Source organism: Lontra canadensis, unplaced genomic scaffold (assembly GCF_010015895.1).
Source record: "Lontra canadensis isolate GAN:19392208 unplaced genomic scaffold, GSC_riverotter_1.0 scaffold24, whole genome shotgun sequence".
Lineage (NCBI taxonomy): Eukaryota > Metazoa > Chordata > Mammalia > Carnivora > Mustelidae > Lontra > Lontra canadensis.
The window spans coordinates 1,510,112-1,523,041 of NW_022631018.1; the positions used below are offsets into that span (position 1 = coordinate 1,510,112).

General features: G+C 37.3%; 1 protein-coding gene across 1 annotated transcript in view; it reads right to left on the reverse strand.

Moving 5' to 3' along the window:
* The window catches only part of PLA2G4A (phospholipase A2 group IVA), a 159,598-nt gene that overhangs the window by 31,469 nt on the left and 115,199 nt on the right, over positions 1 to 12,930 (reverse strand). The window contains exons 12-14 of the mRNA XM_032862608.1: positions 9,727 to 9,864; positions 9,548 to 9,640; positions 5,270 to 5,341 (exon numbers count right to left, since the gene is read on the reverse strand). Coding sequence (XP_032718499.1) covers positions 5,270 to 5,341; positions 9,548 to 9,640; positions 9,727 to 9,864 — 303 coding nt within the window. The remainder of the gene's footprint in view (positions 1 to 5,269; positions 5,342 to 9,547; positions 9,641 to 9,726; positions 9,865 to 12,930) is intronic.

The following is a 12,930-nucleotide window of genomic DNA, read 5'->3' on the forward strand; positions in this document are numbered from 1 at the left end:
AAGGAGGGCACGTGATGTAATGAGCACTGAGTGTTACATGCAATGGATGAATCACTAAATTCTATCCCTGAAATTAATAATATACTGTGTGTTAACTAAATTGAATTTAAATAAACATTAAAAAAAATCTTTGGCAAATGAATGTTAAGATTAATAGTTAAGCTCTATGGCTTTTGATTCAACAAACATTTATTTGTCTAAATTAGTACAGCAAATATTTCAGTTAATCATTTTTGTTCTTAAGATGTTCTTAATTTATTCTTTACCCATAGTCAGTCTATAGGGTGTGTTCTTGATGTGTTACTTGGTCTATACTCACATTTCCAGGCAAACTTCTACTTTTCCCTTTCTGTCCTCTAGTCCTTTTCTTCCTTTTCTCTGGCTACACACACACACACACACACACACACACACACACAGGGAAATTCCACGTAGCCAATCCTCTCCTCTCCATTACTTAGTTTCCTCCCCTATCTTGTTTAGTAAACATCCAGAAATCACGCAAACGGAGACAGACAACTGAAGGATTCAACACACGCATCTGCCGCTCAGTAAACACTCTGTGAACAGTCATTTATTTCATTCTTGCTTATAAAGTCGGGAACTTAAAACCATGTAATTTAAACACATGCTTTCAACATGTCTTAAAATTCAGCAATCTTCCAGAAGAGGCAGTTTTAAATGACCTTTCCTTTAGAACCTGTGCCCATATCACCACTGCTGGGAAGCCGCCCTGTGTCGTCGTTCAGAACACTGGTTTCAGAGTCAGACTGGATTTCAATCCTCTCTGCACCGCCTACCAGTTTCGATAACTCTTCTCCGCCTTCATTTCCTCGTCAGGACGCCTCGCAGTCCTGGTGTGAGGATGAATTGAGACAGTCCATTCATTCCTCTCTCAGGAAAATGCTTGGCCTGTCACTGATTCGTTAGAAACATGGGCTAGTAGTAGAGACACTGGTGGCACTGGCAGCAACAGTCTCATTCACATCAGTATTACTCATTCATAATCCAAGTCGAGGAACGCTGGGTGGTGGAGGATAATTTCACCTGCCAGCATCCCTCTTTCAGATTTCTGGGAACTCTGTATAAATAGACACGCCTATATAAAACTGCCTTTGTGTGTATTTGAGAAAAAAGAAAGTCTATGCTCAAATTTCATAATTTCTAATACGTGTTAACTAGACATACATAAAATCATAAGAAATACTGACTTTTTTTAATCTAAAAAAATTCCAAAGATTGGCTTAACTGAGCTGAGTAAATGAACAGACCTCTCAGTAGCAGATTCAGATCACTACGTACTCACAGAAAATATATATATGTATTTTTCTACTCCCACACTTCTCTAAAGCCAAATATGACAAAGAAAATCTTTCACAAGAACAAACTGGGCTTTAAAGTGAATGAGTTAGGGGCGCCTGGGTGGCTCAGTCAGTTACGCGACTGACTCTTGGTTCCAGCTCAGGTTGCCATCTCAGGGTCATGACATCGAGACCTGCATCAGGTTCCGTGCTTAACTCAGTCTGCTTGGGACTCTTTCTCCCTATCCCTCTGAGCACACACGTGCACGTACTCTCTCTCTCTCAGATAAATAAATCTTTTTTAAAAAATATAGTGAGTGACATATTTTCTGGGTACATAGGATACAAAGAAGATACCAATTATTTTCCAAATATTTGGAGCTTCCTCCTACTCCTCCTCCTTCCTCTCCTCTTCTTTTTTCCTTCTTCTTCCTCCTTCTCCTTTTCCTTCTTCTTCACCATCATAAGTATCATCATCATTATTGTTATTATTATTAAATAAGCCTCACTTCTGTACCAGAAGATGATCTATTTTCCTTATGAGATATTTGGAAATGGCATCCTTTGTGGGACACCCAGCAGTCAACAGATAAATGATAACTCAATGCTTTTTAGTTATAGTACTAAGTTAACTGTTCTTTGCATAGCCTTTTACTTAAAGGTCTTTGTATGCATTTGAAATTTGATAATAATAACAATCCTGTGAGAGCATGTAATATGATGCCAGTATAGATTTAAAGAAACTACAGTTTAAAATTCTTAAAGACCTTGCTCAAAATCGTATGATGAAAAATGAAGATGTCTCAACAGAAGGAGGAGACAAGCCACAGACTGGGAGAAAATATTTGCAAAAGACAGATCTGATATAGGACTGTTATCCAAAATACACAAAGAACCCTCAGAATTCAACAATAAGAAAACAAACATCTCGACTAAAAAATGGGCAAAGAACCTAACAGACATCCCACCAAAGAGGACACATAAATAGCAAGTAAGCATATGAAAAGATGCCCCATGTCATATGTCACCAGGGAAATACAAATTAGAACATCAATGAGATAACACCACACACCTATTAGAAACACCAAAATCCTAAATACTGACATCACGGAATGCTGGTGAGGATGCGAAGCAACAGGAACACTCGCGCATGCTCGTGGGAATGCCGAACAGGACAGCCACTTTATCCAGCATTCATGTTTCTTGGTTTTTACCCAAAGGAGATGAAAACACATCCACACAAAAATCTGAACATGGATGTTTACAGCAGCTTTATAATTGCCGAAACTTGGAAGCAAATAAGATGTTTCTTCAATAGGTGAATGGATAAATAAGCTGGTCCATTCAGACCACGGAATGTTATTTGGTGATTAAACAAAAGGAGCCATGAAAAGTCATGGAGGAAACTCAAATGCATATTCCTAAGTGAAAAGGAAGGTGATCTGAAGAGGCTATATACTGTATGATTCTAACAATCTGAGTTCTGGAAAAGGCAAAACTGTGGAGAGAGTAAAAAGATCGACTGTTTCCTGACATTAGGTGGGGATGTAGAGGAATAAATAAACAGACCACAGGGAGGCTTTGGGCAGTGAAACTGCTCTGTGTGAAGCTATAATGCTAGATACGTGTCATTCTACATTTGTGAAATCCTACAGAATGTATGATAGCAAGAGTAAACCCTAAAGTTTGGACTTTGGGTGACAAGGATGTGTCAATGTAGTTTCATAGATTGTAATAAATGTACCACTCTGATATAGGATGTTGACAGTGGGGGAGGCTCTCTGTGTATAGGTATAAGAAATATATTGGAACTCTGTTCTTTTTGCTCAATTTTGTTGTGAATCTAAAACTACTCTAAAAAAGTTGAAAATAGAGCTACCCTACAACCCAATTGCACTACTGGCTATTTACCCCAAAGATAACAAATGTAGTGATCCAAAGGGGCACGTGCACCACAATGCTTATAGCAGCAATACCCACAATAACCAAACTATGTTAAGAACCTAGATGTACATCAACAGATGAATGGATAAAGAAGATGTGGTGTGTACAAACACACACACAGTAGAATATTATGCAGCCATCAAAAAACCCGAAATCTTGCCATTTGCAACGATGTGGATGGAACTAGAGGGTATTATGCTAAGTGAAATAATTCAGTCAGAGAAAGACAATTATCATATGATCTCACTGATATGAGGAATTTGAGAAACAAGACAGAGGATCATAGGGGAAGGGAGGAAAAATGAAATAAGACGAAACCAGAGAGGGAAACAAACCATAAGAGACTCTTAATCACAGGAAACAAACTGAGGGTTGCTGGAGTGGAGGTGGGTGGGAGGGATGGGGTGGCTGGCTGATGGACATTGGGGAAAATATGTGCTATAGTGAGTGCTATGAATTGTGTAAGACTGATGATTCACAGACCTGTACCCTGAAACAAATAATACATTATATGTTAATTTAAAACAGGAAAAAAAATGAATATTAAGAACTAATAAATCCCCAAGAACATCCTGAATCTCATTCTCCAATCTAGGCTGGTACTAAAACCAAAGTAGGCATGTTCAAAGGGCTTTTGAATTTCTCAGCCTTAAGATAAGCGGGGGTGATCAAACGTACTGACGATCTACAGCAATTTTCTTAATAATTAACAAGCCATTATTACACCTACCTGACAGTCCCTCTATCAATACACATTAATTCTAGAAATGTTAGGCATACACTGTTTATCTCATTTGTACCACTAGTACCCTTCATTAAAAGGAAATTCAAAATTAAAAAAAAAAAGACTTAAACAACTAAAAAAAAATTGAAGTTAAAAATATGAAGGAGCCAGAATGAGGACAGAGTTCTTTCCAGGGCAGGGTTCCTTCAAGATTCCTGCCTAATATATGGAATTAGGCCAATCATGGGTGAAACAGCAGGCAGTGGGCAAACAGGGACCGAAGGGGAGACTGGGAGCAGGGGCCAAACCTTGTGCCTGGTTGAATGTTTTGTCTGCCCAGGAAAGGGTTAATTTTTAAGAATTTTTTTTTTTTACAAGAAACTACAGGCTGGCCAAGCTGTGGGCTTGTGTAGCTGTTTCCCAGAGAAGGTACCTTTCCTCTAGTTTATACAAACTCATTTTCATTTTCATGTTTGGTTCAGCAAGGATAAAACAGGCTCTTCTAATATCTACACTGTGGTAGGGGGAATTAATGAATTTGGAGCAAGAAAACATTTAACATCTTCTAAAATCTAGATGCTTACATTCACAGGGTCATAGGATGTTTACCCAGTTGTTATATAACATAAAATCACTCCACTTTACCATATAACATTTGCAACAAATATTTCTGATGCTCACCTTAACCCTGACCTGACTTCATCGCTGGTCCTGATCCACACCAAGCTGAAAACTGCCTTGTCAAAATGTGAAAGAACTCACTTACACTTACAAATAATGTCTACGATAAAAATTTCTTAATCTTTATTAAAAAAAAATTTCTTGATAATTCCATCCCACTTCATCGTCGCCGACCTCTTCCTAAGAGATGGATTGCTGACAACGGTATAAGGCTCAGGAACGGACTGAGAATAATTTTTCACACGACACTGTATCAATAATAAAATTTTTACAGGTGAAATTTTAATTTTTAAAGCCCTGGCAGAATGTTCCTATATCACAATTTTCATGCCAAGAAGCCTAGTGTTCTCATTGGACTTAGAATTTGGTATTTCTACCATCCCAGTTTATTCCCCATTTGTTTCATGGATAATATTTTGAGGTATTAAAAAAAAAGCATACGGGATATTTATGTTGGCATATTTTATTATACACACAGCATCAATTCTCTCTGTGAACCAAAAATGACAATTCTCTATCACTCAGGGGCTTAAGCAGAGACTATCATTAGCATCGTGAGGGACAGACTCAGACACAACATGGAGTTCCTTTCCTGATGGACTTCTGCCAGATCTCTTACCTTTGGGTTCTTGTGATTCATCGTCGCTATCTGAGCTGTCATTACTCACAATATGCTCTGCTGTAATATTTTCTGTGGGGAAAAAAACCAAAACAGTTGAAGGATCTCAGGTGTCAAGACTTACAAATTTACTGCACAAAAGTAATCTCAGGAAAACCAACAAAGTGAAATCTACCAAGTTGACTTGTGTAATTTAGATCACTTTAGTACTTGAATTTATTAGTTTTACTAATATTTTCAAATTTCTCATTGGACAAGAAAACCTCTAGGATGGGAAAAATTAGTTTAAAACTACTCACTCATGACTTAAAGGAAAGAATATTTATCTGTTTGTCTTAATGCTGACAGAAAGAAGAATTTGGTTATAGGAAGCTCTTTGTTGTACCCAAAGGTGTATTTTTCTTCAATTAAATATGTTTAAGTGGTGTTTATGATGGGAAATGCTGGATAAAAGCAAAATACACAGAGGGTCCACGGAATAATTCCTTCAAAATGAACGAAAGCTACTAATATAAGGTATCTTTTGATTTTCAATAATACTGAAAATTGTTCATTGAAATGTGCCTTTTGGTGTCAAGAATTTATGCTTCCTCAGAACATATTAAGAGGGCAGTTATAGGGGCGCCTGGGTGGGTCAGTGGGTTAAGCCTCTACCTTCGGCTTAGGCCCTGATCTCAGGGTCCTGGGATGGAGTCCTGCATCATATGCCCTGTTCAGCAGGGAGCCTGCTTGCCTCTCCCTCTGCACCTTCCTCTCTGCCTACTGTGATCTCTGTCTGTCAAATAAATAAAATTTTTCAAAAAGAGGGCAGTTATAAAAACTAAAATAGAAACCATAAATCCTTAACACATAAAGACAGGAGTAAAATCTAGATAATAACTAGTTTTTTTTTTCAAGTAAAAATTACATAAACTATGGAGTACACAGACCATTCTTATCATCAGCATTTATAGAAAAATCAAACTTTCTTTGGACATTTACATGAAACCACTTTCTGTATAGTGACTTTCTTCTTCTATCAGTCAGTAGAATTTTTTTATTGTAAAAAATATGACTCAATGTATAATTTTCACTGACAGAATCATTTTAAGGTTTTAAACTCAGAGAAATGAATTCTAAATTTATAATTTTCAGTGACAGAATCATTTGGGGACTTTTAAAACTTGGAGAAATCTGTGTGTAACATTTAGTTTCCCCATATTACTCTGCATATGTTTACTATACCTACATAAATGTCATATACATGAATGACAAGGTATATAATGGAAGGGTTTTAAAAGCTTGAGGTAGTAGGCTGACTTCAATTTTCAGATTTAACTTTACTGGCATGATTACACATATGGAATTCAATAAAAGATAATGTCATTTCATTTTGTGACTATTACACAAAGTAGTTTTGTTATATAGAAGAGGGGTGGTGTTAAGAAATGATCCGCTCTAGGTATCCTATACATTAGCGTGTCTCTGGTCCTCTATGTAATCGAGCAGAACAAAATTTTCTTCCCGTTTGCATTTTTTTCTTTGGTCTTATTTGATACTCTCATTTAAGAAAATGGTTCACAAAAAAATAAAAAAGATTTCACTTCTCTTTTGTAAAGATTTTTTTTTAAAAAAAGATTTTGTTTATTTATTTATTTGACAGACAGAGATTACAAGTAGGCAGAGAGGCAGGCAGAGAGAGAGGAGGAAGCAGGCTCCCTGCTGAGCAGAGAGCCCGATGCGGGGCTCGATCCCAGGACCCTGGGATCATGACCTGAGCCGAAGGCAGAGGCTTCAACCCACTGAGCCACCCAGGCGCCCCTTGTAAAGATATTTTTAAGAGATGAATATCTAAATGTCTGAGTATATCTATTTTCCATTGCTATAGTAGAACATATAGCTCCATCTGTCCAAAAGCACAGAATGCTCACATTCCAAATTCCTTGAGAATGTATAGAATTTCATTTAGAGCTGTCAGATTATGGTCCATTTTATCACGATGTCTTTCTTCAGAAGGGAGGAAGCAAAAACAGAAACCACCTGTGAACACCCCTTTAAGAGGTAGACTTTGGGCAACTGGTGGACGAAAGCGTCACCAGGAGTCTTTGGATTCCCCACAGTCAACCCTCTGGTCTCATTTCTGGAAACCCTTACTTAATCTGAGGTAACACGCATCCTGCTGGCCAGTGGATCTCAAGTACACAATATTCCCCCTCAGTCTGACACACAGGGCAAGGAAACAGGCTGCCAAACCACTGGCCCCAAAGGAAACGTCTCCCAACAAAGAATATTCTGAAGACTATTTAGTATAAACACTCTCCTTTTCCTTGGCCTCCAGCCATTGTCTCACCCACCTCAGGTCTGTTATTTCAGTCCTATTCTCTTCCTGCCATAGGAGGAAAAAAAATAACAAGCCCAAGGTTTATCTGGATTATTCAACCTAGAGGGAGCACAGAGAAGCGAGCCTCATGTGATCCATCTGTCCTTTCTCTCTTTGCTTCTGAAATCTTCACATGATTTTGAGAAGAGTTAGTTATTTCCATAAAATGAGAGTCATAAACAGGCTACTTATCCATCTCAGGTATAATGTTCATTAAAAAAAATCAAGTCAGGGATGCCTGGGTGGCTCAGTTGGTTAAGCATCTACCTTCCGCTCAGGTCATGATCCCAGGGTCCTGGGATCGAGTCCTATATCCTGCTCCTTGCTGTGCGGGAAGCCTGCTTCTTTCTCTGCCTGATGCTCTCCCTGCTTGTGCTCACTCACTCTTTCTCTCTCTCTCACAAATAAATAAATAAAATCTTAAAAAAAAAGTCAAGTCAGAGCATTTTAGCAATAGACTCTTGGCCTCTTAGAGAGAATGGGGCTCTGTCATTAAGGCTGGAGCAGGCTCAAAAGTTCCAGCTACGTTGGCCTCTTGTTAACTGAGTGCTGCTCAGAGGACAGGAGCAAGTTCAAGCGCACAGTGCTTTCCTTATTGTTTTTATTTTTATTTTAAAATCCTTGGTTCTAGTGCAATCATAAGATCACTTCTCACTTCTCCATTACTTATGAAGAACGACCCAAAAATACAAGTGATACCACTGAAGAAAATATTAAGGATGGTGGAAAATGTCTGTGGAGTTACTATCAACATCAAACAGCTAAAATCAATTTTGCAGGAGGAATGATAACACTCCTTAGAAGCCAATTTGTAGTATGTATTTATCAATGTTACAATTGTGGGGTTTTTGTTTTGTTTTTTTGGGGGGTTTTGTTTTGTTTTATGTTTTTTTGCATATAAAGCTTAATTAAATCACCTGTCACTGCCTGGAAAAACTAAGGACAGCTTGCCAAAAAAAAAAAAAAAAATCCTACATTAAGTGTTTTAGATGCAAGTATTTTTCAAATGAATTGATTGTTGAAAAAGTCCTTCATGTTATTCTGTGAACTCTATCCTCACATACTTGATACTTCAAGGACAGAGAAGAGGTAGGAGGGAGTGTGCTGGTAATACACAGGACCCTCCACCACACCCCTCTGCTGGGCCGGCCCCATCCTTCAGATTTAGCACGCACTGCTCCTTCCCGTAGCAACAGCCATAGGGAAACAGCTGGCAAGGTGCTTGGGAGACACTGAATGTATGTTTCATTCTGTTTGCTTTGAGTCAAATTTACTCATCAATGAAAAGCGATGTTCCTGTCATTAATCTTTTAATGAATGGAAAACCTCTGGTCCTCAGTTGGGTCTGTCTACTTTTTCAAGTTTTGTAAATATTATTTTTAAATTTATGATGGATGGGCCAATGAGTTAAATTTAAAGAAAAGCATTAGTGTTAATTTACTGGATGTAATGTGAAATATTTTTTCCTCCTTTTTGGTATGACTCGGCTATAGGAAGCTAACAGAATTCTAGTGAGTTAGTATTTAAGAGGTAAATGAGTTGCAACTATGAACTTAGGCATCATACTGTGTTCAACTGCTGATGAATCTAATCTTCTAAAAGAGACCCCTGTTTGAAAAGAAGTATTCTCTAATGCAAGTAATACATTTATATACATGATGACAAAGAGGAATGAAGATACTCCGGTTAAAAATTATTCTTAGGAATCAACAGTTCTTACAAATTTCAAAACCTCAGTGTCGGAATAATACTTAAGAAGTAATATACAGATGATTCTTAGGAAAATACTTGATTTAACCAAGTTACTGGTAACTTTAGAACAATGACCATCTTAATGGTGATTTAATTTTCTATACATTCATGTTAAAATTTATCAGTTTAGCACAATATGGTCAAACAGAAACATGTTTTAATAATACCTAATTCTTCCTCCATTGTGGAACCTTTATTTTGTGAGCCAGAAACTCCCAAGACTCTGTTGAACAATATAGAAAAGGCACTGCCCCAGACACCTAAAATAAAGCAAAAATGGAGAATAACTTAGAATGCACCAAGATTTAAAACAGTCAAGCAAACAAATAGTATTTTGATCACTTACCCATTAGAAAATGCAAGGGGTTTTCTTCATATTTCTTCACAACTGTTCCCATAAAAAATTTGCTTCCAAATAAGTCAGGAGCCATGAAAGTACCGTATTTAGCCATACCAATCTCATACGGGCTAAATTCAACCCAATCTGAAAGCATTTAAAAAAAGTATAATCCATTAATAGGAATACACTACAGAAATGTGCACAGCTGAAGATCGCTTCTAACAATGCCTTGATTATTTTCAATTATTTAAAATATTTTAAAAATTAACCAAATGCCTATTATGTATCATGCTCAAACTGAATATCTTTTGCATTTAAAAGCTCAGACATCTTTTTGGAGCCCACTTTATGAAGTCCATCTTAACTGTAAAGAATGTAAAACAGAAAACTGTTAGCTCAGATGTAAAATCTACAAAGTAGATAGAAGAAACTAAACTCTGATAATGCAAGCAGACTATGAAACAGAAGAAAGTATTTTCTAACATTTGCCTTTTCTTCTTCTTTCTTTAATTTTGCTTATTAATCATTCTTCTGACTCAAGATTATAATGCAAAGTTTTTATGCTGAATGCCTTAAGAAACACATTAATAGGTTCAAGAAAGCATACTTTCTAATAAAGGCTATGGAACCCTGGGTTCAAATCCATTTTGCTGCTTACCAATTATGCAAGCTTTGGTAGATCACTTGTGTTCTTTGTGTTTAGTTCCCTATAGAATGTGAGTAATATCAGAGGACTGTAAAATTGTTGTGAAAATCTGATGGGTATAGAAATGTAAAGAACTTAGACAAGGGCATAGCATATTTTAATCACTCTATAAATGGTAGCCACTTTAGATTTCATGTATATCCTTGACTATCACTGTGTTTAATTATGTATCAAAAATGAATTCCTTGTTTCTGATTCCTACTTCCCACGCCTGCTACTCTCAGCAACCCCTTCCTGTTAAACAGTACTACTTTTCAGATATTCATACTACTATTCACACTTTATCCTTGACAGCTCTTTTCCCTTTCCATCTTATATATAAAACCTCAAGTTCTGTAGGCTCTCTTACCAGATATGGTTACAAACAGGCTGCTTATTCATTTGTGCACCATAGACCACCATCCATTTGTACCCTACTGGTAGAAGCTGCCATACCCTCTCCCTGGATCTCCACAATAGTCTTCTAGAACAGCTCTTCTCTATTCTCTTGCTATCTTTTTGATACTTGTGGCAAGAATGAATTTTTAAAAATAGAAATCACAGCACACTAATGCTAGCTGACAACTTTCCAATGGCTTTTCCAATGAACATAAAAATGTAGTCAACAAGTCTTTGTGACAGTCTTACCACTGCTCCCTGACCTCATATCCTAACCAGTCTCCCATTATGTTGGTCTTGCTCCTTCCACTCTAGCCACACAAATCTTCTTAATTTTCCTCAAAGAGAAAGCTCAATGACACCTCAGTGCCTTTATGCTTCCTGTTACCTTATGCAATTACAAGGCTTGCTTGCTCCTTCTCAACCTTTAGTTCAAGGTCCAATTTCGCTGGCCACCCTCTGTAAAGTCCCACAACCATCTACCCTTGCCTAACCCAAAACCTCTGCTCTCCTTTATTCCCCTCTTCTAAAATCATTGCATGCCTATCTAAACAATCCAAAATCCAAGTAACTCAAAAATCCACAAATTTTTCTGCTATTCATTTGGTGGTAAAATCTGACTGAATTCATTCAGCAGAGAAAAACTCTTGAAATGATATGAGGCTGAATTTTTATTTATCTCACTAAATATGAATGCTGATACATCCTATTAGAGAAATCACTCTATTTGATTATGAGATCTCAGGGCAGTATTATGTAATAAACGATATATTTTTTTTAACTTTAAAATCTAAAATATTCTGAACCCCAAAACATCTATCCCCAAAGCTTTAGAAAAGGGATTGTGGATGTGTATTTATTTTTTACTCAGTGGCAGATTGTAACATTCTACCTTTCTTTAAGGAAGTTATGAAATCACACTTGAGATAAGAACACATTATAATTCATTTGAAATCAAAGCCAAATGGCGCATATACCTTTCACCAGAAAGTGGTGTGCTTTATAAAGATTTCCATGGAGTTAGTGAGACATGACTAGCAATGACTCAGAGGTTGCTAGGAAAATTCTGTTCTCTCTACAAGTAATTTCCCATCTCCAAATTTCATCCCCTTATCTTGGGTATTGAAACACAATGGTTTCTCAAGTAATGTCTTCTTTATTAATGCTGTGTATGCGCAGACAGTAATTACAGACATTCTCAAGGTAAGCTTGCTCTCAAGGTAAGGTAAGTCCTTATTGAAGGACTCACTAGAGTAGTATGTAACGATTATTCTTTTTGCTGTTGACTCACACATTTCAAACCTGAACCTCTCTCTCATACCTCCATGTATTCATTTCCAACTTCCTCCTGAGCATTTACACTTAGACACACCGTCATCACATCCCACTGTGCTTACCTGGAAAGGAACTCATCATCCTTCCTCCCAGTCTAGCTTACCTGCTTCCGTAAACCACACTATCATAGCCCCAAAAAGGAAGTTTTTAAAACTGAAACCCCTCTTTTACTCACTAACAGTCAAACCCATTCATTACCACGTCTTACGGGTAACCTCTGGGCTTTTCACATCCATCTTCATGTCTTCTTTTCGGGATCTCCCTGGTTCCAGGACATTATTACAAGAGCACAGTGGTAGCGCTGCTTCCTGTTTCTTTCCTTGCTAATCTACCCACATGAATCACCAAAATACTTTTTTTTTCCCAAACACACTAAACAATTTAATTGCATTGCCCCCAGACACCAAATATTTCCCATTATCATAACTGAACAAAAAGATTTCTGTCTGGAATTCAAATCTTTCTGTAACTTGGCACTAATAGTTTTCCCAAATGTACCACCCACCTTCACCAACTCATATTAAGGCTAGTTTCTTTTTACTGCTCTCCAAAACCTACTTTCGCTCCCCTTCTGAGCATTTTCTCATGCTATTTTGCACAAAGAGGACTATTCATCTCCCTTGATAGACCTTTCCATGTTCAACTGAAAATTGAGTTCCTTCACCCACATGAAGTCTTTCTTATGACTGTATTAAATCTCTATGATATCCTACTCTTAGGTCAGTTCTACACACTTTAAGAGATCATAATGTTCTATGTGTATGGCTCATTCATTTTCCATGTTTTATTTT